Raw genomic sequence first — 27,992 nt, forward strand, 5'->3', positions numbered from 1 at the left:
AGGCTAGCAAAAGGCTAATTCAAGAGAGAATGGTGGTTATCTCTGGGCCACAGGAGACAGAGAGGGAATGTATGAGTGTACATACAGGCTCAAATTTTATAGGACATTTTAATCCACTTTTTAATGAGTGAGTTAGACGAAACAAAGGAACAAGTGAACATTTACCAACGTGGGTCGTGTAAATAATAGCCGAGAGAGCTTTGAGGTGCAATCCCCCCTCCTCCTACCTCGTCTCAGCTGGATGCCCTTGTTACATAGGGTCAGAATCAAGTACAGTCTGATCTGCTCCCTCTGAGTCCTGGCTCAAATCACCCAAGTGTTTGCCCCTTACCCTCACATTCTCATACAACGAATGCTTCGTACCCACGACTGCTCCCTCAGCGCTCCTGCCGAACGCTTGTGGAAAAGCAGAGGCCAATTTTAAGCTGACTAAAATGCAACAAGGTCTGTTTCGTCAACCCCTTCTTTGTGCCTTGCTCTCCTCCATTCTTTCACTCTCCTGTAAACGGTGATGGCCAGAGAAAAAATGAAGCAGGCTTGATTTAAAGAGGACCTCTTATATCACAGATGTACACGTGCTTTCGTTATTAAAGGTGCTAAAATAATACCCCTCCAGGCAGAATCAGAGGAAAGGGGTTTATCACGAAGCTTGGGGAAGCCAGTGACACAGTCATCGTAAGGGCTTTACTTCAGAGCTGATAATGCCTTATGAAAAAAAAGCTTAATTTCTGGGAGGTATGGAATTGAAGAAAAAAAAAATTAGCGCAGGGCAACTCCCGGGAACAAGAGCCGCTGCGTCCGTGCGCGCCAGGCGACAGTTGGCGACTTTTCCGCAGAGTGGGAACCGCCTTGGGTTCCCGCTGGCCCCGGTGTCAGACACACCTTCTACCAGGAACCTGATCCCCCTCCAAGACCAAGTTGCCTGCAGAGACCACAGGTCCCTTTAAGGCGTCCAGCGAGCGGAGCCGAGGGAGCGGAGGGGGCGGGAGGAGAGTCCACCAGCTCACGCCACGTGACTCGGCTGCCAAGTGCGCTGCGGAGTTTGACAGGAGTTTGAATCGGCCTCGGGGGCTTTCTGCAGCAGGCGGGACAGAGCGGCGGCCGCAGCCGGTGCAAGCGCTGGAAGCAGCAGCGCCCTCCACGACCCACCCCGCCAGCCTGGATCCCTGCCCGCCGACGGCCGCTTCTGCTCGGGCCAGCATCCCCTCAGCCCCCGCGAAGCCCCCGGACGAGGGAGCCGAGCCGCTGCGCTGTGCCCGCGCCTCACCGTGACGGCATGTCCTCGACGGAGAGCCCCGGCCGCGCGGCAGACAAGTCTCCGCGCCAGCAGGTACTGCGCGCGCCCCCTCTGCAACCCGCCCAAGTCCGGCCGGTCTCTAACTTGGCCTTCCATTGCCCCCGGGGAGAGTGGCACCAGGGAACCCGCCTCTGCCCCGGCGCCCAGCGCCTTAACCCCCCGCGGGCTCTGCCTCCGCAGGTGGATCGCCTGCTTGAGGGAATACGCTGGCGGCGGCTGGAGGAGCCGCTAGGCTTCATCAAAGTTCTCCAGTGGGTAAGTTTCTGCCCCGGCCCCGGGCTATTTCGGGAATCTGGGCTGTGACGCTGACCCGAAGCAATGTGCCCCGATGGGGGCTGGGCAGGTGCTTGGGGACCGGGCTCAGCGGAAGGGTGGGGGGCGGCGACAGGTGGGCGGGGGAGGGGCGGGCTGCGGCAGCTTCCACAGCGCTTGGTGGCAGGAGGGTGAGCAGTAAGGCATGCCGAGTCCCGGATTCGGTCCTTCTATGTGCAAGGAGCCTTTGCCCAGGGCGCTCACATTTCACTCGGGCGAGAGGACCCGGGCATAACCTTTCCAGAACTCTGATCCTGCACATACCACTCCAGGGTGGCGGGAGGGGTGGGGAGGACGCGGGGGACGAGGTCTGCTTCTCGCTGCGAGGGAAGCCACAGAGGGCAAAAGAGGGGAGGAAGCGGGCTGTGGCAACTGTCTTACCCCCAAACCCGCCAGGGTGTGGGGAATATTGGGGTAGTCTCAGAGGCCGCCCCCTCTTAGGGTTCCCCGTGGAGGTCATCCCCAGCTTGGGGTCCCTGTGGACGTCACTGGTTCCCTGTAACTTAGTTGGTGACTGGGGGACTGAATGAGTAAATGAATGGAGCTCCCGGCCCTAGAATTAAATAAAGGGGGAAGGGAGAGAGGGAGAATAAAGATTGAAATAAATAAATAAAAAACCACATGGCTAAAATATAGTGCATGGCATAAGCTAGAATACTGAACCCAGGATCTGAATTCTACACCTGGGCCCGCCTTTCCCAGCTGTGTGACCTTGGACAAGCTGTTTCTTTGGGGCTTCGTTTTATTTTGCAACATTAACCAAATGTTGGTCACACTCCCTAGATTTTTCTTAGGCTTTCAATCCCTTGGCATGCTAGAATATGGTCCTACATGAGACTTACTCTGTAACCTTGAAAAGAACATCACAGGCCCAGGTCCTCAGTTTCTCTGTCACACATGAGGTAGTGGAAATGTTGTCTGGTGGTTTCACTAGTACTTGCAGAACAAGGACTTCTGGATGGAAATTAAGAATATGGACAGGTGTGGTCATGTTTTTATACCATGAAGACTTGGTGGAGCCATTTAATTGCACTTTTAGAGGAGACTTTGAGTTAGATGGATGGTGCATGAATAACATAATTAATGTGCTCTCAGCACAGGATTCAACCAGGGAATTAGTTACCATTCATATGGAGCAGGATTGAGATATAAAGGGCTTTGAACTCAATGGAATCAGGAGTTAGCACCGTGTCACCAACTCCTAAATTATGGTTTGGATCAAAATCCAGATGTGAAATGTAGGGGCCATCTTGCATTTGAACTATCTCTGGATGTGGGCGAGATCCGGTTGGGACTGCCGGCCAGGCAGGGGTGCTCCCTAGAGCAAACTCCAAGGGCTGGTAGGGACTTTCCACTGTTCCTAGCCCCTCCAGAGACCAGCGCCTGGCTGAAGGAGTTCCTTCACCTCCCTCCTTCCCTACTTTGACCCACCCCTGCACAGATGCCTGGAGGAGGATCTAGCATCTAGGACTAGGAAAACTATCCTGTGCTGTCCGGAGGAGCAGACCTTGAAATGTTAGGCTGCGAATTTATCATTAAACTAGACCAACAGATCTAACAGAAATTTGAAACAGACCATCAAGGGATGAGTGGCGAAACAGTGAGGTGATTACACTGTAGAGTCTTCTCCCTGGGAGAGTCTCAAAAGCTGCCTTCCTTAACCCTGCTACCCACTACCTACCCCCTGCAACATTTCTGCAAAGGTACCAAGCAATGCCTGGCCCAATGGCCGAGTCTCCTCCCCAGTCAGATGCCCTGAGAATCAAAACCTGCCTGGTATTTAGATCTTCAGTTTCTGAAAGAAGGCGTCATGCAAAACAGGGACTGCTTTGGTCACAATGCTACATCCAGAGTCTGGAAGGTGGATCTTGACCTCAGCTTCCATTCACTGGGTAGCATCTTAAGGAGTTAGGGTTTGCTTTTGCCTCCTTCCTGGGTAGCCTGAAATCAGGACATGGGTTTCACTTGCCTGGCATCTCTGAAGGTAAGCTCACATGAAAGCCTGTGGGAAGCAGCACCAGAAAGACTGTGGAAATGTCATCTGCATGTTTTCACTGCTGAGTGGGATCAAATGCTCCTCACCAGAAGAGGGGGAGAAAGGACTCACAAGTCACGCAGCTATTGTAATATTAAATGAAAAAGTTTGTTATTATTATCCCCAGGAATCAAAGGTGCTACTGGAATCCTTGTGAGAAGGATGTAATCTTGCTTTGGCAGGAGTTTAGGATGTCTACTTTTTAAATACTTTTGCATTTTTATTTGGAAAGCAAGGCACAGAAAGATAGAGGTAAACACAGAGACAGAGAACAAACTCCCATCTGATTGCTTATTTCCCAAATTCTCATGACAGTCAGGACTGACCCAGGCCAAAGTTAGGAGCCAGGACTCCCACGTGGGTGGCAGGGACCCAAGTCCCAGGACCATCCCCTGCTTCCTGTACATGAGCTGGGCACTGGGGCGGAAACAGCAGGAACTTGCACCAGGCACTCAGCTATGAGTTGTAGACTTCCAAAGCTGTGTCTGAACAGCTTTGCCAAAACACCCACTCCTAGAGTGTTTTCAAAATCAGATTAATTTCACCTCAATTACAACTTGGGAACCTCAATAAGTCTACACTAAACTAATGAAATAACTTGAGTTATGGCCAAGTTATTGGACAGTTAATAAAAAAAAATAAAAGCAACATGTCAAACTTTGAGATCAGATGGACTTGGTTTACACTCAGTCACTTCTCATTCGTAGCCCTGTGACTGTGGATAGGTGATCAAATCTTTATGTGCCTCAGTTCTCTTATCTGTAAATGAGGCTAAGACCTATTTTGTGGACTCTGGGAGGATGACAGAAAGCAATATTTATAAATCCCAAAGCATACAGCAAGACCACAGGGAGCCTGACACTCCAGATCATATTCATAAGTGTTGGTTCCAGCCCAGGCTTATTGCTGAACCTCTCCTTTTAAAGACTTTCCCCTTTTGAAGACCACTCAGCTAGACTTGCCAGCTAGATTATTCCAAGGTCGCTACCAGATCCTCAATTGAATGGCAAGGTACAAAAGAATCTCCAGGTGGCTCCATTTTCATTCCCATTTACTTACAGCTAAGTTGTCCTCCCTTTAAGCAGATGCGCCCTTTGATCAATAACACGCCATGGGGTGCTAAAGTTGTGTATTTGATCCAAAATCTGTCATGGAAATCTGTTATTTCAGCAAAAGTGTGTTGAGTGATTTGGAAAGAGGTAATTGGAGGAGGAGGAGGATTCGGGCAGAGAATTTACCTTCCAGGTTCCCTGCACACACTGGTAATGACACAGGATTATCACAGCAAGCAAGTCAGCACCAAAGTGGAGCCTCCTGCTTAAACTGGGAAGGTTATTCTGTCATCTTTGCCAAAGACATGCGGAAGCAGGAAGAGCAGGAGGAGGACTGAGAGTGATTGTCCCCATCTTCAGCAGAGTAGCTTCAAGAAGAGGAAGGCTGGTTCGTCCCAGAATTCCAGAACCCTCCCTCCTCTCCAAGACCTCCACTGGTGCTTGGCCATTGCTGGTCTCTATGAAGGAACGTGTTTTTTTTTTTTTTTTTTTTTTTTTTTTAATCTCAGAGGCTAATGATTAGTGAGGAGGATGGCTCAGACACAAGGCACAGTGAAAGAAGCAAATCTGGCGGAGAAAGGTGAAGGGTTAGGAGGAATGGGAGGGGGCAGCGAGAGGTGCCCTTCTCTGCCCCTACATCTAAGGGCCAGATGAGTCCCTCCCTCCTTACGCAATGACTTCTTCAGCTTTCATAACTATGATGCAGGGTATGTCTTTGTCTTCATTTCTTTTTAATTGGAAAGGTGGATATACAGAGAGGAGGAGAGACAGAGAGGAAGATCTTCCATCCGATGGGAGAGGGTGCTGGGATACGAACCAGCGCCCATATGGGATCCCGGAGTGTCCAAGGCGAGAACTTTAACCACTACGCTATTACGCTGGGCCCTGTGTTTTTTATAGATTTATTTATTTATCTGAAAGAGTTACACATAGAGAGAGAGGGAGATCTTCCAACCACTGGTTCACTTGACAAATGCTTTTAATGGCCAGAGCAGGGCCAGGAGAAAGGAGCTTCATCTGGGTCTCCCACATGGGTGTAGGGGCCCCAGGACTTGGGCTATCTTCCACTGCTGTCCAAGGGGTGTTATCAGGGAGTTGAATCAAAAGTGGTGCATCCCAAGAAACTATTGAACTTACCAGGACAATAAGATGCTGGACTTTATGCTTGGTAAATACCTCCAATGAAAGAATGTCAACTGAATTTGAACTATGGAAATGCAACAAGGTGGAGCAATCCATCGTGGGGGGAGGGTTTTGGGAGGGGCGGGGGGAATCCCAGTGCATAAAAAAATGTATCACATAATGCAATGTAATTAGTTTATTTTTTTTAAAAAAAAAGGAAATGCAATAAAAATAAATGTTTAAAAAAAAAGTGGTGCATCAAAGACGCAAACTGGCACACACATTTAATGCCAGTGTCCCACGTGGCAGCTTAACTCACTATACCACAATATCAGCTCCTGTCTTGGTATAAATTCCTGAGAGCAAGAGCCAAGTCCTCCTCGATCTTTTTTGTTTTAAGATGTATTCATTTTTATTGGAAAGGTAGATCTACAAAGAGAAGGTGAGACAGAGAAAGATCTAACCCAAGTGGCTGCAACAGCTAGAGCCGAGCCAGTCTGAAGTCAGGAGCCAGTAGCTTCTTTCAGATCTCCCACATGGGTGCAGGGTCCCCAGGCTTTGGGTCATCCTCTGCTGCTTTCCCAGGCCACAAGCAGGGAGCTGGATGGGAAGTGGAGCTGCCGGGATTAGAACCGGCGCCCATATGGGATGTGACACTTGAAGGTGGAGGATTAGCATGTTGAGTCAAGGCACTGTTGAGACAAGGCACTGGCCCCACAGCCAGGTAAGTCCTTCTTCTTCTTCTTTTTTTTTTTTAATATTTATTTATTTTTATTGGAAAGTCAGATATACCAGAGAGGAGGAGATACAGAGACTAAGATCTTCTGTCCGATGATTCACTCCCCAAGTGGCCACAACGACTGGAGCTGAGCCAATCCAAAGCCAGGAGCCAGGAGCTTCTTCCAGGTCTCCCACACAGGTGCAGGATCCCAAAGCTTTGGGCAATCCTCAACTGCTTTCCCAGGCCACAAGCAGGGAGCTCAATGGGAAGCGGGGCCGCTGGTATTATAACTGGCGCCCATATGGGATCCCGGTGCATTCAAGGTGAGGACTTTAATCACTACACTATTGCGCTGGACCCAGGTAAGTCCTTTATCCTTCAGTATATAACATAGTATATAAAATAGAAGCTTGGTAAGTGATGAGTTAATGAATGAATGAAGTGGAAAGCACATTGGATAGGGAATCAGAAGATGTGAATTCTGAGCCTGGCTCTCACATTAGCTAAATGTGACTTTGGAAAGTCACTTAATCTTTTCGGACTCCACTTTCCAACTCAGTGTGATGAATCTTGGTCAGCACTGAGATCCTCACTCTGCTGTTCTTGGAAGCTGTGTGAGTCTCCTCACTTGTCCCATTGTCCGTGTCTAGAGCAAGCTGTCACCTGGCACCATGGAAGTGGCTGGTGTTTAGATTTAAACAGACATTCTGGTAAAGAATTATCAATGCAAGGGTTTTAGAGGGTCTGATCTTTGAAGATTTAGACTTGAAGGACCCAGTACGATAGCTCAGCGGCTAAATCCTTACCTTGCAAGTGCCAGGATTCCACATGGGCACTGGCTTGTGTCTTGGCTGTTCCACTTCCCAGGGCCTTGGGACCCTGCTAGGAGCATGTGTTGTGTACATTGGATGTGTGGCTAGTGTTGACCTACAACTGAATTCTTAGTTTCATTTAATCTAAATTAATTTAAATGTAAACAGTGGGGCTAGTGTGGTGGCATTGCAAGCTAATCCTCTGCCTGTCACATTGACATCCCATTTGGGTGCTGGTTCAAGTCCCATTTGGGTGCTGCTCCATTTCTTTTTATTATTATTATTAAAGATTTATTTTTATTTTTATTGGAAAGTCAGATATACAGAGAGGAGAGGCAGAGAGGAAGATCTTCCGTCTGATGATTCATTCCCCAAGTGACAGAGCTGTGCCAATCCAAAGTCAGGAGCCAGGAACAATTGCGAGTCTCCCATCTGGGTGCAGTGTCCCAAGGTTTTAGGCTGTCCTTGGCTGCTTTCCCAGGTCACAAGCAGGAAGCAGGATGGGAAGTGAGGCTGCTTGGACTAGAACCGGTGCCCTTATGGGATCCCGGCACATTCAAGGCAAAGACTTTAGCTGTTAGGCCACCGCGCTGGGTCCTGCTCCACTTCTAATCCAGCTCCCTGATTATGACCTGGGAAAGCAGCAGAGGATGGCTCAAGTCCTTGAACCCCATCACTCATGTGAGAAAACTGGAGATCACTCCTGGCTCCTGGTTTGAGATCAGCTCAGCTCCAGCCATTGGAGTCACTTAGGGAGTGAACCAATAAATGAAAGACCTCTCTGTAAAATCTGCCTTCAAGGTAAAAATAAATAAATCTTTAAAAACATTTCAAACACCAATGCTTGGCTACTACTCTTTTGAATAGTATAATGAAGAACTTTATGAAGGCAGAGAATCAATCTCTCTCTCTTTCTCTCTCTCTCTCTCTCTCTCTCTCTCTCTCTCTCTCTCTCTCTCTCTCTGAAACTGTGAAGGAGAGACAGAGAAACAGAGAGATCTTCCATCTCTTTGTTTACTTCCCAAATGGCCACAAAAGTCAGGGCTGGGCCAGGCCACAATCAGGAGCTTCTTCCAGGTTTCCATGTGGGGTGCAGGGGCCCAACCCTCTGTGTCATCATTTGCTGCTCTTCCCAGGCCATCAGCAGGGAGCTGGATCAAAAGTGGAGCAGCCAGGACATGAACCAGTACCCGTATGAGATGCCAGCACCGCGGCAGCAGCTTAATACACTATGCCATAACACCATTTTTTTTTTTTTGTCACTGCTAACTAGTCTTGCCTAGAAAAGTACCCAATAGATAGTTGCTGCTCGGTAATAGTCATCTCCCTCTGGATACTGGGGGCCACCTGAAGAAGAGTGCTAGGGAAGAGACCGCTCAATAACTGACCATTCACGGCCCCCAAGCCAGGAATAGCAAATCTGCTTTCTCGAGACACTTGCCATGAGCCATTCACTAGCTGCCAGTGGGTGCAAATATATCCTCCTGGGTGCTGCTCCTGGAATGGGGCATGCTAATTGTGGCCAGTCCTAGATACCAGAAGCTAAGAGGAATAAAGAAATGTCTAAGAAGAATCAGACAGCCAAGGGAGAACTAGAGAATTCCTGTGAGGAAGAGTAAGACAAGGACCCTTGTTAAGCCAATGAGGTACTTTGGGGTTTGTAAAGAGTAGTGATGGGGCCAGAGATCCGCCTGCAGCACCAGGATCCGTGTCCCGGCTGCTCCATTTCCTAGCCAGCTCCCTGCTTGTGGTTTGGGAAAGCAGCACAGAATGGCCTGAAGCCTTGGACCCTGCACATGCATGGGAGACCCAGAAGCTCCTGGCTTTTGGCTTCAGGCTTCAGACTGGCTTAATTCTGGTTGTTGCAGCCACTTGGGAAGTGAACCAGCAGATACATCTTTCTCTCTGTCCCTTCTTTTTGTGCCTTTGAAGAAGTGTACTAATGCAGAGGTTTCCAGTGACTTCTTTCCAGTTCTGTCAAATCCTCCAGCAGACAGGGCTGTCTCTGCTGCAGCTTCCAACATTCAATTCATCTCAGGTTATTGAAGCATCAGAGAGAAAGGGGGGCGGGGAGAAAGAGAGAGGGGGGTGAGAGAGAGAAAGGGAGGAAGAGAACATATGGACGTTCTTCAAAATGGAGACAAGTCTCATGTGTGGAATAGACCTCCCACTTGGAATGGACCTGCCCACTATGACCTTTAGAAAGAGGTCGGCGGTTCTAGCACTGAGATCCGCCAGGCCAGGCGATGCAAGGCGGGGCAGTGGCACCGGACACCCCTGGGGGCAGGGCACAGCTGTTGGCAAGCCCAGCCAAGAGCTTGCTGACAATATTACCCTGAGAGTGAGAGCATTCCGAAGCTGAGAAAGGCTGCAGGATGACGAACTCCCAATCCCTCGTGTTACTGATGAGGATATGGAGACTAGAGGCGTTACCCAGCTAATTAGTCATTGGGGAAGAACTGGTACCCAGATTTTTCATACTTCTCATTCAGGTTGTTCTTCAAACAGAGCACTACCAAGCATCAACAATATAACGTGCACACAAGTCTATTCTAGACTCTGGGTTGCAGGGATGGCATGTAGACCAGTTGTCCTCTAGGGCTAAATGTCAGAGACAGAAGCACACAGTCACAGAGAGAAGTGTGCGCACACACACATACAAATGAACAATCAAAGAATAAGCTCATTGCCTAAGAAGTATGGTTACATCCCATGCAAGCCGAGGGAACCAGGGCTGAGCAGACAATGTGGGAGGATGGGAAGTGGCAGTTTCTCACCTCTTTTTGTAACCAAACTGTGTGTCCCAGGAAGAAGTTTTCAGAATCACAGGATGAAGGCATTTTATTTCACTCAAGACAGCAGGTGCAGTGAAATGTGATGAAAAGTGGAGAAGCAAACAGTTCAAGGGATCTGAAACACCTCTGGATTTCAACACTGGGAATGACAGCACTAACAGATTACAAAGGGAAATGCCAGTGGGGGTGAGAGAGAAGGCTGATAAGCCAAGTAGTGGAAGGTACTTTCCTCTAGGCTGGAGCCAGAACTGTCAGCACTGGCCCATCCAGCGCTGCTGCTTGGGAGACAATGTGCTTTCAGAAGAAGAGGAATTGGGCTATTAGGGCCATGGGGTGGCAACATGGCCTCTCTGAACACTTGGTGGATGTTGCCCCCAAGTCCCCCAAGATTCCCCCCGCCAGCAGCTATACTGTTTCTTTCTGGAGGCAGGAGACCCGCTGGGAGTTAGCTTCAGTGACTGGTTCAGTGGAGAAATGAAAAGCATGTCAGCCAGGGTTGATGGACGAATCTCTTTCTGAAGGTTCCTCTTTTTTGAGGAGGAACTTCAAGTCTAACTGGGAGCTAGGAGTTTCCAAGTCTGTATAGCAGAGGTTTTATGTACTGAAAGAGACTTCTGAGAGCCCCCAGTGTTATGCCTAGTGGGGAGAATTAGAAACTGCCTGTCTTTTCTTTTCATCTCTTTCTCAGTGCTCAAAGTCAATCAACCCAATTCACTTGGCTGTTTGGTCTAGCACCCTGTGCAGGAAACACATCTCTCTAAGACCACAAGACAAATGCAAGTCAAGGGGTCCCTGTCCAGGAGGAAAAGATAAAGGGACACCCTGACACTCCCTCTCACCCCTGCCAACCTCCATGCTTGCACCTGCTGGGATCAAGGGGTGGTTTCTCATCTTGGCCAGCTGAAGCCTTCTGAATCTCAAAGGGGCTTCACTCTCTCTCAGCTCTTTGCTATTTTCGCCTTTGGGTCCTGCGGTTCCTACAGCGGCGAGACGGGGGCAATGGTTCGCTGCAACAATGAAGCCAAGGATGTGAGCTCCATCATCGTTTTATTCGGCTATCCCTTCAGGTGAGCAGGGATGGTTCTAACCCAGCACAGCCCTGAATTTCAGGGGCTCCTCCTCCTCTTCCAGAAACCAAAAGGCCATTTGTTGAGTATTACACCAGATTCAAATAGCATTATTATAAGACCAGGACTTCTTGTAGCAATTTTAGACACACGGATCAGATAAGAGCATGGTGGGAACAGACAGGTTTTTGTTATAATAACGTTCCACTCCCTAGACAAGCAATAGCAAGTCACAAGAGCTCAAACAGAAGGAATCCAATTGGTTGGGTGGAGACTAGAAAAGCGGGGCTGCATGGGTCTTCTTGACCCTAGCAGCCTTCTGTCTACCTTAGTATAAGAATGCCTCTAGGTGCTTAGATGCTTCATAACAGGTGTGGGATGTTGACCTGGTCCCACAAGAATGGACAGAGGTGCTCTTTCCTGGGCATCTGGAAGTTTAGGGAAGTGGGGGAAGCTCAAGTGTTAACAGGAGAATAGAATTGGGTTCAGAATATTCCAGTATCAGAAGCCAGATTTTATTCTCTGACCCTTGTATATAACAGTTTGTGTTTCTCTCTGCATATGGTCCAGTAAGACCTGGCATCGGTGGTGGCAGCCTTATCTTGGCTCCTGTGGCCCTGCTTTTCCAGGGGACAGAATGAAGCTGACCTGTGATTTGACTTCGAGAAACAGATCGACTTCATATTTTGTGCCTGTGATCTGCAGTGCCCCCAGGGTCCTTGAAGAGACAGGGAGCAAAGGAATAAGTGTGTAGTAACACCTGGGGTGGGGTGGATGTGGGGTTTGGCAGGAATGTTGAGGGAAGTTCACGTCTCCACCATGAGATTCCGTCCAGACATGCTCATCCCTATGCTAACCCTATTCTGGACGTCTGAGAGCTCAGCAGGAAGACTAGCCCAGGAGGGCTCCTGGGACAGATGCAGGGAAGGTTTGCCTGAGCTCAGGACCGCCTTGCTGCTTCCCACAGGTTGAACCGGATTGAGTATGAGATGCCGCTCTGTGACGAAGACTCCTCCTCCAAGACCATGCACCTCATGGGGGACTTCTCTGCTCCCGCTGAGTTCTTTGTGACCCTCGGCATCTTTTCCTTCTTCTATACCATGGCTGCCCTCGTTCTCTACCTGCGCTTCCACAAGCTCTACACAGAGAACAAACGGTTCCCGCTGGTGGTGAGTGAACCAGGCCAGGAATGGGGTGGAGCCACCAAGGGGCTATTGGGGAACTGGGGTTGGAATCCACATGGTGGACTTGCTGAGTCCACTAATGTGGAGCCTCTGCCATCCATCTCCCATCATGGGTTCCTGCTCACTGGTGGCCCTCTGGCGGCATAGACGCCTGCATTTAAATGCCACCACTGTCCCTCACTAGCTGTAGCTGTATGACCTGGGTAAGTGACTTAGCCTCTCTCAACCTCAATACCCTCAAATCTAAAATGAAGATACAATAAGAATCCATGGAAGATGTCTGATATGTAGCTAATCCTAGCAGGCATTGGCTTTTGGTATTACTCCCCTCCACTCTCCATTCATCCACACAAGGTGGAAGGTGGGCCAGAGGGGCACACATTGTTTCCTGTCCTTTGCCACTGAGAGGGATGAGCGGGGAGTTGCAGCCACCTGGGTTTGGCAGTATGGCTGAGTGGTAGCTATGTCTTGTCTCAATACCTTGTTATCTGACTTTAGTTCAGAAGACAGGGGTGCCTGCATGGGAAGCCTTCTTCGGTGGCACTGACCAGATTCTCCACGACAGTCTGGGTTCCCTGGTGCTCTCGATGTTGGAGAAGAGGTTAAGAGGCAGCTGCCTCGGACCTCAGGCTTATTATGTATGACATCAAGAGGGAAGGAGGTGGGAGCTGAGTGCTGAGTGCATGTCCCATGTTCTTCTTCATCTCCCTCACTTCCAGGACTTCTGTGTGACTGTCTCCTTCACCTTCTTCTGGCTGGTAGCTGCAGCGGCCTGGGGCAAAGGCCTGACCGACGTCAAGGGGGCCACACGGCCATCCAGCCTGACGGCAGCCATGTCTGTGTGCCATGGCGAGGAAGCAGTGTGCAGTGCCGGGGCCACACCCTCCATGGGACTGGCCAACATCTCTGTGGTGAGACGCTGCAGCCAGCGATGGGGTGGCAGGGAGGTACTGTCCTAGCTAGCAGGTTCTGAGAGGCATACCGCTCCTCTGTGCTCTATGCCTGATGCTGGCTACTGGTCCCTGGCTAATCTGGAGAACACATTTGGGGATGAAGGGAGTTGAAGAGTCACTTGACTTCCTGCGTATCCCTCTTTCTGTACTCTGCCCTATTCCCCTCACCCCCAACTCCCTCCATGTACTCTGTAACTGCTTAATGCTCCTTCTATCCACTGATGTGTGTGTGTGTGTGTGTGTGTGTGTGTGTATGTTTAGAGCTGGGGCTGGGCTACAGCTGGGAACAGACCCTGCGTGAGGGAGAAGGGGCTCATTGTCACTGAGCTCTCCTCACTAGAAAGGGGCTTTGGGGCAGTGGTGGGTGCAGCGGAAATGCACATATTTGACTACCCCAGTTGATAGAATATTGTGTCCCCATCAGCTGGGAAATAGCTGAGGCTTGAAGCTTCTCAGTTGCACCCTGTCATCTCAGCCACCTCAGCCTGGTTCTGCAAATGCCTTGGACCTTTCTGAAGCCCACAACTGAAATACTTGGTGGTTGGTATATTGGGGAGCCTTTTGGAACTTACTGGAACCTCGAGGATAGGTCACTTCCCCCTCCCACCAACATTTTGTAATGAAAAGTGTCACACAAACAGAAAATGTGAAAGAATTTCACATACTCACCACCTAGAGTGTATACCATTAACATTTTACAAACCTTGTTTTATCGCATATTTCTCCATCCATCTTATTCTTCGTATACTTCCCCCAGCACTTCCTGCTGTCCCTTGTTTTTAATACTTTTTGAATAAGGATGTAAATTCTCCCCTGGCTGGGGTCCTGGCTCCTAAGAAAGGGGCACCTTGGACAGCGCCAGACACACCCACTTCTTTTTTTTTTTTAAAAGATTTATTCATTTTATTACAGCCAGATATACACAGAGGAGGAGAGACAGAGAGGAAGATCTTCCGTCCGATGATTCACTCCCCAAGTGAGCCGCAACGGGCCGGTGCGTGCCGATCCGAAGCCGGGAACCTGGAACCTCTTCCGGGTCTCCCATGCGGGTGCAGTGTCCCAATGCATTGGGCCGTCCTCAACTGTTTTCCCAGGCCACAAGCAGGAAGCTGGATGGGAAGTGGAGCTGCTGGGATTAGAACCGGCGTCCATATGGGATCCCGGGGCTTTCAAGGCGAGGACTTTAGCTGCTAGGCCACGCTGCCGAGCCCAGACACACCCACTTCTGAAGGTGCTCCCAATAGGGCCCTGGTGGGATAGGAAACTCTAATGTCCCCTCCCCTGGGAGCCTCTTGGCTCCTGGCTGTGCCTGCTGTGTGATGGTCATCCCAGGGCATGCTCCTCAACAGACTGATGCCCCCTCATGGGTGATGGCTTTGACCCCTGCCTGTGTAGCCAGCTCCCTGTGTTCCCTTCTTCCCCTATCCCCTTGGTGCCTTCCTTCCCCAACTCACAAACTCCCCTGATGTCTTTGCAGCTCTTCGGCTTCATCAACTTCTTCCTGTGGGCTGGAAACTGTTGGTTTGTGTTCAAGGAGACCCCGTGGCATGGGCAGGGCCAGGACCAGAGTCAGGGGCCCAGCCAGGAGAGCGCAGCTGAGCAGGGAGCCGTGGAGAAGCAGTAAGCAGCCCCACCAGACTACTCCCGAACTGGACAGCACCTCTTCAACCACCTCCGGCTTCCAGGACCTTCCTCTTCCTCCTCCTGCACTTCCCCTCCCCCTGTCCATCTGGGATGGGCAAGGCATCAGCTGATGGAAACCCGGGCAACCTTCCCAGTGGCTTCCCATCCCTCCTCTTGCTGGAGTCCCAGATGGCAGGAGCTCGGGACTTCTTATATACCACCAGATATCTTACCCTCATAGCCTCAGTCTGTCACAGGTGAGGATTGGGGCAGGAGACCAGAGCCCCAGACTGGCTCTAGTAGCTCATTTCTACCCATCTGGGGGTTAGGTGCTCAGCTGGCAGCCCTGCCCCTGGTGCCCTGCGTGGAGGGTTCCATAGTGTTGGGTGGCCGCCTCCCAAGCAGCCATCCAACCTCTGTGCTCACTCCCTAGTCAGCATGGGGCTCAGTGGGCTTCTGCTGTGTTCTTTGCCCTCTGTCCCTCTGCAATGCACACCCCATGTGGACCAGGGAGGCTGACTAGCTTAGTAACTAGCCCTTTGCATGGTCCTGATGAGGTCTGCACTCACTTGGGAGCAGGAAACCTGCAACTGAGTTGCAATGTCCAAGAAACTGAAGCCAGGGAAATTGCTGGCAGAATCAGCTACTTCTAATATCCCCTCCACAAAACACACATCCACTGCCGCCAGGCTGGGGCACTTCCCACCAACTCTAATCTCTACTCACTCTCGAATCTCCCTCCCCTGCTCTCAGTTATTGTGGTCATTCTCTTCCTCACATTGGGGTGCTGGCTCTAGGAGAATCTTCATTTCAGCCCGTTCTTATACCCCTATCCCCACTACCTCCATCTTTCTGTCTGTGTCCCTTCCCCAGCCTCTTGGATCTGAGGCATTACAGATCCTGCCTGAAGTCTGTCTGAGCCTTCCTTTCATTCCTGCAGGGTCACAGAGGAGCTTGGGGAGGTCCCAAAAGGACCACCAGGAGCCTGAGTGGCCCCAGAGCCTCGGGACATGGAGGGATGGGCTCCTGTCTTCTTCCTCTCTGCTTGTTCTTATATCCTGGCTCTTTCCACTTCTTCTTCTCTTTACCCAGGGAGATGCCCTAGGTGGCCCCCTTGCCCTCATGCTCCCCCTCTTCCTCCTTTCTCCCAGCTTTGTCCCCTCCCTAAGTCCAAGGCAGGCCGATGCTATTGGTGCTTCTTCACTTCGGGACCCAGTTCCATATTCGTCTTCAGTGTGTCTCCTTTGCCTGACCCCACTTTCAATCTCTCCTCACTGGACCCCGAGAGTCAGGACTGGCCAGGTGATGGACACCGGCCTTCTTACCCAGCTCAAAAGGCTCAGCCTGAGCCGGCCATTGGGCTACCCAGGGAAGGAAGAAGAGAGAACAATCCAGCTATTTTCCAACCCAATGCCAATTGACTCATCTATTATCTTAAAGGTGAATGTGCCTTGAATCAGTCTCTCTTCAGGCAGCCCCCTTCAGCTTCCTGACCTCTCTAGGTGCCATCCACAGTCATAGGAACACCCTGGGGTCTAGCCAATCATTTCCTCTTTGTTCAGTGTTTGCATTGGGATTGGAAGGGTGGGGGGGGAGTGTGAGATTTACATCCTCAAATGCTCCAGAGTCCTTAATTGAAAAAATTAGAGGTTTTTTTTTTTTTTTTTTTGTGTGTGTGTGTGTGTGTGTGTGTGTTTTAGATTGTGGGAGGAAAGGAACTGAGGAAAAGAGAAGGGTGATGAGGCAGGAATATTCTGTCTGAAGCTCACCCTCTCTCTCTGTCTCTGTCCTGAGCTGTCCCCATGGTTACTCAAGGACAAGGGGGGACAGTTCTGCCCACAGCTCAGAGAACAAAGGGGCGACCTTCACTTTCCTTTAAGCCAGCCCCTGTGGGGGTCTGTGAGCAGCTTCTCTTGGAACTTTGTTTGAATTCTGTGTCTGTATTTGTAATTTATTTGAAATATGATGGATAAAGTAATCTCATTTTGGGAGGGGGCAAGAGTAGCAACTGGCCCCCTCCAGCTAGGCAAACAGGGGAGGGGGTTCACTCCTGCTAAGGATCCCCACCTTCCCCCAAACTTGCCCAGATGTCTCAGTGGAGCCACGAAAGCACCTTCTGTTTCTGATGAAGAGGCCAGTCTCTCAGCCAGAAGAGACTCCATCAGGCAGTGCGGTGGTCTCACCCTCCACGGCCACCCAGGAGGAAAGGCCACTTCATCTCATGCCCTCCAGAGGGCTGGGCTGGGCCATGTGCTTAGGGCAGAGCTGTCCTCATAGGACTTCTGTCCCCTCCAACAGGGCTGGCATTGCCACTTTGCTTAGCAGGGCCCTAGGGAAGAGATGGTGTCTGGTTTCTCCAGCTGCTGTGGGAGGCTGGGCAATGCACTTGCCATTTGCCCTAGTGAACCCTGACCTGGCTAGAGGGCCTCACCTAGGTAGGACCTCCCCTGGGTGCAAGTGCCCCCCAACATAACGATCACAGGTCTCCCCCTTTGGGGATGTTTGCAGATGGAGGTGGGGGGCAGATGTTGCATGTTGTTTTCTGGTGCTTGTTGTTACACATTTGAATAAACAGTGCCTGCAAGAGCATTTGCTACCAAGGAGCCAGGCCGGCAGACCTTCTGGGGCTTTTATTGTTTCCTCCTCTCCCTCACTTTATGCGCTTGGACAAATATCAGCATTTCCACCGAGACACCCTGCCATTCCTCTGCACTCTACACTCCAAGCCACAGAGTCTGCTGGCTGAGCAGTTGTTCCTAAACCTTCCCCCCACCCCATCTGGTGACATCTCCTCCTTTGGTGGCACCCAATTAGTCCAAAGTAACTGGGACTCATTAGCAAATCTGGAGCGTACTCAAAAGGCGAGACATAGTGGCTTCCACATTGCTGTTTCCATTTGCTCTCCTACCATCTGTGACCCAAACAAGCTTCCTGTCAGGGGTACAGGGCCATATGCTCCACTCTTTTAACTAGAAGGTTCTTGCCGAACAAACCTGCAACCGCTGTCTCCCTTCATGCAGACAGCCACATGCTGCAGAGACACCCCTGGGAAAGATGCACACCACCAGCACAGGTCCCCAGCTTCCTGGATTCTCTAGGGAGCTTCTCAGGCTGGGAAACCCTCCCTTCAGAGATGATGCTGAAAGTCTCTACAGATTCCCTGCAGCAAAGGAGGAAAAAAAATCTGAGGTCTCCAAGTCAAAGATGGGAATTTCTTTGCTCCCAAACTTGGTTTTCCCTTAGGGGAAGGGATGGATCTAAGAGTGAGATGGCAGGGCTTGGGGGAGAGGGAAACATTCATATTAGTTTTCTGGTGTTATTGGGGGTGGCATACTGGGTGGGGAGAGAGAAAGCAGCCTTGCCTCTCTTGTGTGAAGGTGGGAAGAAATGTCATCAGCTGAGCAGCAGAAAAGAGCTGGATAATTAAGGTAGTTCCTCAGCCAGGAAGAACGACCCCACCTGGAGAGAAACTGCCCTCTCTCCAAGGCTTTGGGAAGCCTTTCCAGCAGATTCGTAGGAAAAGAAGCTGCGGTGATGGATGGAGTCAGAGTGCAGCCAGGGTTTGGGAAGAGGCGTCCGGGTTATCGATCGCAGGCGGAGCTGCTGCAAAGGCCAGCAGCCTCGGGGCCAGCCCTGTGCTGTAGGGCTGGAGCTGGCTCAGGGAGAGCCTTCTGTCATCCTGACAGGTGATCCTGGTCATTCAGCCAGGTCCTCCCGAGCCCAAGCAACACCGCTCCGACCCTCCGCTCCGCAGCAGGCAGCGTGGGGTTCCCACGGAGCAGGCTCGACACGGGAGCGGAGACCCTCCCCCACGCCACCCCCTCTTGTCCTTCAGCACCTCCTACGGACTCCCTCCCCTTGCCCTTCGGACTCGCGGCGCCCACCTCCCTGCACCTACCCTATTCCATTTACCGGGGAGCAGTCACTTGGTGGCCACCAGCCCCCCAGGAAAGGGGGCGCCAGCCGGCTTTGGAGGGAGAGGGGACGCATGGCTTTAAAGGGACGTCTTGGGCAGAGAGGTTTGGGGCTGGGGTGTGTCTGTGTGCAGTGAGCTCGAGACAGTGGTGGACCGGTTGCACAAAGGAAGTGCGCCCAGGGCGGAGGAGAGATCGTGGGGGGCTCGGGTCTTCTTTTTCCTCCCTTCACGCGTTCATGTCGGAAGGTCTCTCGCTGCAGGCTCGCTAGGGCAGCAGGCGGTGGTGGCGCCTTCAAGACTACATTTCCCAGAAGGCGGTGCGGGAGGGAGCGGGCGGGACAGCCAACCTGTGCTGCGCTTGCGTACAGCGAGCTGGAAAGGTAGTTGGGGGGAGGCGAGGGGAGGCGTGCCCGCGGCGGGCCGGGGCGAGCGCGCGTCCGCGGCGGTGATGGCGGTGCGTGAACGCGCGGCGGCAGCAATGGCCGCTCTGGAGCGGCGGGTGCCGAGTCTCGATGACTTCGCGGGACAGAGCTGGAGCTCGTGGGTGGAGCGGGCCGAGCTGCCCGCGGGCGACGGTGAGTGAAGCCACCCTGGAGTCGGGGACCCCCTCGCCGCCTCCCCTCCCCCCTCCCGGGGCCCCCGCCGGCTGAGGGGAGCCGCGGACTGGAGCCGCCGTCCGGCTCCCCGGCCCCCCAAACAAAGGACCCGCCGGGTCCTAGTGCCCGCCCGCTGCAGCGGCCTCGCTCCTCTGGGTCCTAGTGCCGGCCCATCGCTCCGCGCCCACCCTGCCCACCAATGCCTGCCGGTGCCCAGCACCTGCCCCCACGTCTGATTGCCTTTACCTTTCTTCTTGCCAGCTGGCTTCCATCTTCCGCCCCTCCTGCACCTGCTCCGGCGTTCCCCATCAGCAACAGTCCTCTCCACGTGTTTCCCACGCACCCCGCTTGTCTGTCCCCCACCCCAGACCTCGTGTTCCTTTGCCTTTTGCCCCACACCTCCTGTCCCTTGTCGGCATTGGCTTCCCCGCTGCAGTGCTCCTAGACAAGCCCCCCCACCCCCGCCCCTCCGCTCTAGTTGGTCCTTCCATCCATCCATTTCTCGGTCCTCCCCCTGTCCCTCCCTCTCTCAGTCCATCTGTCCATGCTGTCCTTTCCCAGGCCCTCACCCTGCCTGTTGGTTCTCTCCCCTGACCCCTGCACCTTCTGTAGGCCAATGGGTGCCTTTGGTGAGCAGGTCCACAGCCCCTTCTCCTGATCTTTGTCTCTTAGGTTCCAGGGAGCACTTGGCCTCGTGGCCTGTGGGGGTGGGGGTGACAGCAGGCACTGCGCCCCCAAAGAAGTTTGCAAGTGAGAAGAGGTGGAGGAAGAGACCTCCTGGAGCTGGTCTCCAGTGACACTTGTACTGCTCTGAGACATCTGACTCCCAGCTGGATTCTGTCGCTCACTGCCTACACTTGCATTCAATGGGCTTAAGAGAGTGGGAGCTGCCTCTCATCTCTCGCGTGCCTAACCCACCAGCCCTCAGAGCTGTATCTTATGTAAGACAGTCAGCCACCTTCTGATCCTAGAAAGGGACCAGGATGCTGGTGGACACCAGACAGCAGAGCTCGGTGGCAAGCTGGGCCACCCTGGCACTGCCCCAGGCAGGGTGGGCTAGGCTGGGGCCTTTGGCAGGGTCTGGGTGCATTGAGAACCAGAAGCAGAGTCAGACGTGTTTGGTGACTCAGAATTTATTTATTTATTTTTTTTCAAGGGCCCGGGAGGGGATGTAGATGAGGGAGGGAAGGGGAGAGGAATGAGGTAGGGGGATGGGATAAGAAGAGCTGCTCTGCACAGCTAAGATGTTTTTGTCATTAACCCAGAATCTGAGGCACTGAGTGAGCCCTGGTGGTGAGGGAATCCCCCAAGAGGAGGGGGATGGCTTGTTGGCGCTGCCAAAGGGCCCCAAGACCCTTCCCTGCTCTGTGACTATCCCATCAGCATAGGACCCAAGAAGCCAGGGAAAACGTGGGCAATGCTGTGGTAACTCGGGTAGAGCAGAAATGGAGTTCATGGAGGTATGGGTCTGGCAGAGGTTTTTTGGAATGCCAGAAAGGACCCATCTGGGAAATCCCTGAAGGAATTCGAGGTTCTCTAGAAAAAGATGCAAGGACATTTCCCTTTAAGTGGGGAAGAACGTCCAGAAAGGAGGTGACCCTTACCCACTGTCACCCAGCTGGGCCACAGGGAAACCCTGCCTTGCACCTTGCAGTGAATGGGGCCCTTAGAAAGGTGGTTGCATTCTTCCTGCCATAGGCAGCTGGAAACAAAAGGATGGGCACAGTGCAGGACTCTCCCCCACACACACATCCCCTCCCGACAGGTCATCTGAGTGCTCGTGAGTGTGCCCTCCATGCTGCCTTGGCCCTACTTGGGGTGGAGGGGTGGCCCTCTCAGCTGCATTTGTCTTCCAGGAGCCGAGCTGGAGGAAAGCAGCAAAAGCGCTAAGAAGCTGGATGCCATGACCCTCATTAAAGAAGGTGGGCGCCACCACACCCTAGGACCGGGACCCACAGAATGTCCCAGTAGGAGGTGGCCTACTGGAAGCAACAGGCCCTCTGGGGAAGCAGCAGAGCCCCCTTCTGATGGCTGTGGGTCAGCCTCTTGCCCTGGCTCCTGGAACCCACGCCCCACCCCTCGCCCTGCCCAAGGTTGGAGGTCTGAATCCTAGGGGATTGGTGCCTATTCACCAGAAAGCCCAGATCCTTTGGAATGGGTTAGCTTAAATTTTGGCAGCTTGGAGCATCCAGCAGCAAACCTGGGAGGTAACGCACCTTCCAAGCGGCACGTGCGTGTTCCCACGGGCCCCAGCCCCGGGTGATAAGGGCTTCTGTCATTGCAGACATGTCCATCTTCGGGCACTGCCCTGCCCATGACGACTTCTATTTGGTCGTGTGCAACCACTGCAGCCAGGTGGTGAAGCCTCAAGCTTTCCAGAAGCACTGCGGTGAGGGGAGCCCCCCGGGGAGGGGAGAGAGACAGAGAGGAGGGGGACAGGGAAAGTGGAACACAGAGCTCTGGGTGACAGGGTCAGTGGGGAGGGTGTGTGAGGCAAGGGAGGGTGACGCTAGAGGTGCGAAGGGCCTGGGGTGGCTTGAACACCTGACCGGAGTCTCAGAGCTGTTTTTTGAGCAGCCTCCCAGCATCCTATGGAGTCAGGGGAGGAGCTAAGAGTGTCAGGCAGCTGGGTATAGAATGCAAAGTCTGGGAAGGCTCAGATTGGAAAGGGAGGCTGGGAGATGGGAGAGTGTTCACTATGGAAACTCCGCTTCTCAAACTCAAGTCTGTGGGTCGGGTTAGGAGGCGGGGCTGGAGGGCATTGGTGGCACTCACTTCTGTGACTCTCTGCCTCCTGGTGACAGAAAGAAGACATGGGTCCCTCAGCAAGCTCTATGCCCGGGCCCCACCCCCACCTCCAGCCCCCGCCAGCTCTCAGAAATGCCATGTAGTGAATGGACAGGGCCCAGCTGGCAGAACCCCAGGTTCCACCAAAACCTCCTCCAGGGAGAAGGGCCAGGGGTCCCGGAGCCGCGGCCACCAGCCTCCTGAGAAGTCCCAGAAGGACAGCCTCTGGTAAGGAAGAGGCCACAGGCTCCCCAAGATCGACCCTGACTTTTCCCCAGGGAGGGGGTGACTCAAGTAGAGGCAGCCCTGGGTCAGGGGGTGCTGCTCCTGGCAGAGGGCAACCGGGCCTACCTGCATCTCCTTTCCATGTATTCCAGGGAATATGGGGGTCCTCTGTCCATGTTCTGACCCACCGCTACTCCCCACCCATACCTCCCCCCAAGTCCCAGGGCCCGCCCCGCCACCCCGCAGCCCACACCCTCTCTCCGTGTGTAGCCTTTTCGTGCCTGTGGTGAATCTGGAGAAGATGTCCAGTCTCCCGAAGCCTGATGGACATGGAATCAGGGCGGCCCCGCCCTCTGCTTTCCTCAGCCAGGCAGGCGGCCTCACCAAGGACTCCCCAGGGAAGCCCCCGACAGCACCCCCCTCCAAAGAACCTCCCGGAAGAGACGGCATCGAGATAGTTCCCAGTGAGGGCTCCGGACATCGGGCTGAAGGCAGCCCCCCTGAGGAGTCTGGCGTGGTGCGGCTGCCACCCAAAACCCACCGGAAGATGGCGCGTGAGTGGTTGTGGGGCTGCGGATTGGGAAGGGAAGGGAGAGGAAGGACTTCTCAGGGCTGCTCCTCCTTTGGGACAGATGGGGAAGAAGGCCAGGAAGGAGTGGGCCTGCTCATCCCAGCTGGCAGGGTACAGGTGTCCCTGTCGCATCTTGACCTGTTTGCTTCCTCAGAAGCGTTTCTATAGCCCTGGGCTGCTGATTTAGTTCTAGCAGGTGAAGTTCAAGGTGACTTACCTTTGTGTCATGTCTCAACTGGATCCAGGACACCAGATCGCTTGCAACTGGTCTCTCTGTCATCCCAGACGCCTTTTTTTCTGCTTAGGGGTCTTTATATGTGTTGCCCTGCTTTGGGCTTGAAGCCCTAAGTAGCGCTTGGTCTGGGGCCGGGAGGTGAAGGAAAGGGAGAAGGCAGTGTTGCCTCCTGAGTCCAACAGAGAAGTGTTGAGATCCTAAAGAGCTGTCCTGGAAGGGAACCCCGTGCACCTGTGTGTTGGAGGCCCTTCTGCCTTAGCCCTGAGCAGGAAGGGGCCACAACCTCTCGGGAGGCTGCTGGAGGTGGCCTTGGGGGTCACCGGAGCTGCTGTCCCCACAGGGAAGGAGTGTGACCTCAACAGGCAGTGTGGGGTGATAAATCCTGAGACCAAAAAGATCTGTACCCGCCTGCTGACCTGCAAGGTAAGTGTCATCCCCACCACCCCAGGGAGGGAGGGCTGCAGAGGCCCCCCCCAGCAGGGAGAGTTGAGGTGTGGTCTGAATCACAGCTCAAGGGGCAAGGAGGGCAGACCTACACGAGGGAGGGGACGTGGTGGGGACAGTGGACAGGCAATGGCTGCTGCACCCTGCACCCCAAAGGAGGGTTTTGTCCACACAGGGGAGTGAAACAAAAACCCCCAAACACTCACCTCCCCTCTCTCTCCACTTGCCCAGGCCAGAGAACACCGCTGCCCCTTGCCCCTGCTCAGCTCACACCCCCTCCCCACCCCTCCACCCTATTGTATTCTAGATCCACTCAGTACACCAGCGTCGGGAGGTCCAGGGCCGGGCCAAGGACTTTGATGTGCTTGTGGCAGAGCTGAAGGCCAGCTCCCGTAGAGGGGAGTCTCCCAAGGAGAAGAGTCCTGGGCGCAAGGAGCCAGCTGTCGAGCGCCCTGCCCAGGAGCCCCCAGCCCCAGTGCAGGTGGGGGTAGCAGCGGCGATGGTGGCGGCTGCCCCCAGTAGCACCTTCTCTGCTTGCACTAAGCAGACCTACCCGTACTGTGCACTGCCCAGGTAAGTCCAGGGCCTAGCCCCCTACCTCACCTGGGGGAATACTCAGCCCTTAACCCAGTAGCCAGTAGGGACCCCCAAAGATAAGCCCAGGAAAGTGTGCTCCCTTGGCCCTGAGCATGGGAGGATGCCTGGGGACCCCCAGCAGAGGTGTGGAAGCAGGGGCTTACCCTCCCACAGCCTTCCCTCTCCCTCCCCTCCCCTCCCCAAGGCTCTCCTTAGCCTGCCAGATCCAACACCTGGGATGTGAACGTGTTCCCAGCTACCTGGGGAGCCGAAAGGGTCAGGGTCCTGGGTAAAGCAGTCCTACTATGTATTCATTCACTGGCCCCTTCGTGTACAGAGGCTACGCTGGACCCCGGGGAGAGCCTGCCTGGCTGAAGGAGACACACACGCATCTCTGCCTGTAACACCAGGGGCAGACACGAAACGCAGGCTCAGCTCACAGACAGGCTCCCAGGAATATGTGATGCCAGAAGGGGGTTGAGAGAGTTGACGGGGCTGACCAGAGCTGGGTGCAGTTAAGCTCGGAAGATTTTCTGGAAGGAGGCCAATCATGGAGCAGATTCCCCACACCACTCCCCGAGGAGGCAGGGCCTGGGAATTGAAGGGGTGGGGCAAGAACCCCTGGGGAGCCGTGGCCCCCGGATCTCTCTTGTCTCTAACTCTGTGAGCCCTGTCATTTCCTCCCTTGCCTTTTTCCGCTCCCTGTGATTGCCCAGCAGGGTGTCTGCCCTGGCACTTTGAGCTAAGTGGATTCAGGGAAACCCCCTCACTGACAACTCACCCACCCCCCCCACTCCCTCATCCCCCGACCCCAACACTAACCTTGACCTGCCCCTGACCCCAACCCTGGTCACATCACCCTCACAACCCCTTTGGCCCTTCCAGGTCCCAGGCCTCCTCTGAGAGTGAGGTGGATGATGAAGGCCCCTGTGGTGGTGGTGATGGGGACCCAGGCCTGTTTCCCTTCCCCCTGCCCCGGGGTGGGGCTCAGGCCTCCAGCGAGGAGAGTGAGGAGGAGGGGACTTCTGAGGACCTCCACCTCCCCGCTGATTGCCATTATACAAGCCGGCCTCCTCGGCCACAGGCGGTAAGAACCTGGGGCTAGAGCCGGGAGTCATGGAGGGGTTGGGGCAGTGGGAGAAGATCAGGTGGTGGGTGCAGATGCCCTTCCTATACTGAGGCCTTGCCAACCTGCCCCTTCTGCCTGCCTGCAGTTCTGCACCTTCGGGAGCCGGCTGGTGAGCCCGGGATGCTATGTGTTTAGCCGCCGGCTGGACCGGTTCTGCTCAGCACTCAGCTCCATGTTGGAACGGCACCTCAGCTCGCACATGTGGAAGTGAGTCAGGGGGCTGGGTGGTGACAGAACTTCCCTTGCTGGGCCTCCATGGTGCGCCTTGGCTGTTTGCCAGGAAGAACCAGATGGGGAGTGACATGGAAGGGTGCTGGCAGGTGGCAGCCTGGGGCTTGGTTAAGGCAGGGCATGAACCAGTGGTCTGGACTCTTGCTCCTCCCCTCCAGTATCTTTTGGCTAACTAGGGATAATTATGGAGCAGTAAAAAGAGGCGCAGACCGGGCCTGCCTATCTTCTAGCAGCTACATTATACGCTAGCTTGTTTGTTCGTTCTTTCCTTCCTTCCCTCCTTCCCTTCCCATGCCTTCTCCCCAGCCTTCAGTTCCCATGTCTCCCAGCAGATGGCAGCAATCCTGGGCTCTGCCAGCCGTTTCTAGGTGGGGCAGGGGTGGGTTTCTGTTGTGGGGAGGCCCTCTTGTTTGCTTGCCAGTCACCACAGGGTTCTCTTTCTGCCGCAGGAAAATCCCACCGGCAGCTGAACCTCCCTCCCACCTTGTCAGCTCCCCATTATCTGCTCCCCTGAGCCCACCCTCTGCAGGCAGCTGCCCCCGCCTTCCAGGCCCACCCCCCAGACCTGCATGCCCAGCCTCCACACCTGCCACCAAGGACAGCCTTGTCCCCAGCTATCCTGCAGGCTCACCCAGTGTGGCTGCTGCCTGCAGCCAGGCGGAGTGCATGGGTGGGAGCCAAGCTATCACCTCACCGCTGCCTGCCAACACGCCGTCCCCGTCCTTCAGCAAGCTGCCACCTTCCAAGGCCAGCAAGTCATCCAAAGGCAAGGATGGGGCTGAGGCAGAAGCCCCCTCGCGGAAGCGCAAGTTATCTCCTGGCCCCACCACTTTCAAACGGACCTGCATCCTGGAGCCCACTGGAAAAAGCAAACCTGCTGGCTGCAGGGGCCTCACAGCCAAGACCAAGACAGCCCTGGGTGTGGGGCTTAATGGGACAGTGGGATCAAGAATGAAGCGGGCAGGGCCCCCAGACTGTCGGGGTTCCCCTCATCAGCCCCCTATGCCCGTCAAAGCCTCTCAGCTGGAGAACCGTGGAGTAGCTGGACACCCAGCCAAGGACCTGCCAACCAACTGCCTCTCCGAGGAGGAGGCAGCCAAGAAGCGCAAGAACCTGGCTACTTACTGCCGGCCGGTGAAGGCCAAGCACTGTCTGCCCGGCGCTCCTGGTGATGCGGCCTGCTCTGCACGCCGCAAGAAGCCGGGCCCAGCCCTGGCCTTCGAGGAGAAGTGCTCGACCCTGAAGGTACAGGCCCAGCCTACCAGAGGGCATGGGCAGGGAAGGGGCTGCCCAAGACATGGTGGATGGCCATGAGGAGCAGTGGGCAGCTGACATGGAGAAGGCGTTCAACAGCAGTGGGGGCAGGGAAGCTGAGAGTTTCCAGGCCATCAGCTCTAGGGCGAGGCAGGTTAGCTCTTGGGAATAACCCCAGCCTCGGTGTGGTGACCTTTGCCCTCTTGGCCTCAGCCCTGGGCTTTTGCGTTCAGCCCAGGGGTGCTGCTTGCTGTGGCCCCACTGGGACCTGCAGCTGCCTGGGTGCCCTGATGGCAAGGGAATTGAGGTCCCCAAGCTATGAGGTGGGCTGGCTGTCTCACTCGTGGTTTTTCCTCAGGGCGTCATGGAAGGACCCCCAGAGCTACACAGCTCAGGGTCCACATATGCGCATGTGTACCCACGTACAGGCGCCCACCTCCAGGTAACAGGCAACCAGGGTTGTTTTGTTTTGCTTTGCTTTGCTTTGCTTTGTTTTGCCTGGTGCAGCAGACCATGGGTTCCATACATTAGCCAGGAGAAACTTCTTGGGGCGGGACAGGGAGCTGTCCCTGGTTTGGGCATGGACCAGATGCACAGCAGCTCGCCTGGCACCCAGAGGAGAGCCATGGGATTGGCAGTTAGGCTGGGGGACCCTTGTTTCCCTGCCAGGCTTGTCCCTCCTGGGCAGGCATGCGTCTCCCCCTTGCTCAGTTCTACGCAGTAGGCCAGTAGGAAGTTGGGTGCTATCCTACAGCGGCTCCACCAGGTCACCGGGCAGGACGGCTGGCAGATCCCAGCCCTGACCCTGTCTCTTACCTCTTGTCTCCCTGCAGTCAAAAGCCCATTAACAAGAAAGTGCCTGCCCACCGCGACGGAGCTGCCAGCACCTCCTCCCCTCCAGATCCGGGCCCCAGGCTGCTGCCGCTTTTTATAACTTTATATTATTTTTTTTAAGAAAAAAAAAAAACCTCTTTAAAATACCTCAAGACTGTCTCCCTGTTCTGTTGCTGCTAAGGAAATATACAAACAGAAACACAGAAGGAAGAAAGGAATGT

General features: G+C 53.9%; 2 protein-coding genes across 6 annotated transcripts; both read left to right on the top strand.

Moving 5' to 3' along the window:
* Nucleotides 1-1,211: 1,211 nt before the first annotated feature.
* On the top strand, nt 1,212-15,217 carry SYPL2 (synaptophysin like 2). Of its 2 annotated transcripts, XM_004581973.2 has the most exons (6): nt 1,212-1,330; nt 1,478-1,552; nt 11,089-11,213; nt 12,181-12,382; nt 13,117-13,308; nt 14,828-15,217. In XM_004581973.2, exons 1-6 carry the CDS (start codon nt 1,277-1,279, stop codon nt 14,972-14,974), a joined length of 795 nt encoding a protein of 264 aa, XP_004582030.1. In that variant the 5' UTR covers nt 1,212-1,276; the 3' UTR covers nt 14,975-15,217. The 2 variants fall into 2 exon arrangements, with proteins under 2 accessions (XP_004582030.1, XP_058516887.1); XM_058660904.1 differs by lacking the exons at nt 1,212-1,330; nt 1,478-1,552 and adding an exon at nt 3,548-3,593.
* A 3,027-nt stretch (nt 15,218-18,244) lies between these two features.
* On the top strand, nt 18,245-27,989 carry ATXN7L2 (ataxin 7 like 2). 4 transcript variants are annotated; one of them, XM_058659991.1, is made up of 12 exons: nt 18,245-19,464; nt 21,342-21,407; nt 21,770-21,874; nt 22,290-22,500; nt 22,864-23,051; nt 23,644-23,726; nt 24,055-24,320; nt 25,209-25,410; nt 25,538-25,659; nt 26,133-26,928; nt 27,296-27,379; nt 27,771-27,989. In XM_058659991.1, exons 1-12 carry the CDS (start codon nt 19,338-19,340, stop codon nt 27,783-27,785), a joined length of 2,265 nt encoding a protein of 754 aa, XP_058515974.1. In that variant the 5' UTR covers nt 18,245-19,337; the 3' UTR covers nt 27,786-27,989. The 4 variants fall into 4 exon arrangements, with proteins under 4 accessions (XP_058515974.1, XP_004582029.2, XP_058515973.1 ...); XM_058659990.1 differs by having other exon boundaries at nt 18,246-19,464; nt 22,768-23,051; XM_004581972.3 differs by lacking the exon at nt 27,296-27,379.
* The last annotated feature ends 3 nt before the right edge of the window (nt 27,990-27,992 follow it).

The sequence above is a fragment of the Ochotona princeps genome, chromosome 2, assembly GCF_030435755.1.
Source record: "Ochotona princeps isolate mOchPri1 chromosome 2, mOchPri1.hap1, whole genome shotgun sequence".
Classification (NCBI taxonomy): domain Eukaryota; kingdom Metazoa; phylum Chordata; class Mammalia; order Lagomorpha; family Ochotonidae; genus Ochotona; species Ochotona princeps.

Excerpts from the sequence above, each read along its gene's own strand:
- SYPL2 (XM_004581973.2), top strand. The coding sequence starts at position 1,277 with ATGTCCTCGACGGAGAGCCCCGGCCGCGCGGCAGACAAGTCTCCGCGC. Across the intron at positions 1,553-11,088 it reads TCATCAAAGTTCTCCAGTGG|CTCTTTGCTATTTTCGCCTT; the intron begins GTAAGTTTCTGC and ends ACTCTCTCTCAG. Across the intron at positions 11,214-12,180 it reads TTATTCGGCTATCCCTTCAG|GTTGAACCGGATTGAGTATG; the intron begins GTGAGCAGGGAT and ends TGCTTCCCACAG.
- ATXN7L2 (XM_058659990.1), top strand. The coding sequence starts at position 19,338 with ATGGCGGTGCGTGAACGCGCGGCGGCAGCAATGGCCGCTCTGGAGCGG. Across the intron at positions 23,727-24,054 it reads CCCGCCTGCTGACCTGCAAG|ATCCACTCAGTACACCAGCG; the intron begins GTAAGTGTCATC and ends ATTGTATTCTAG. Across the intron at positions 25,411-25,537 it reads GGCCTCCTCGGCCACAGGCG|TTCTGCACCTTCGGGAGCCG; the intron begins GTAAGAACCTGG and ends GCCTGCCTGCAG.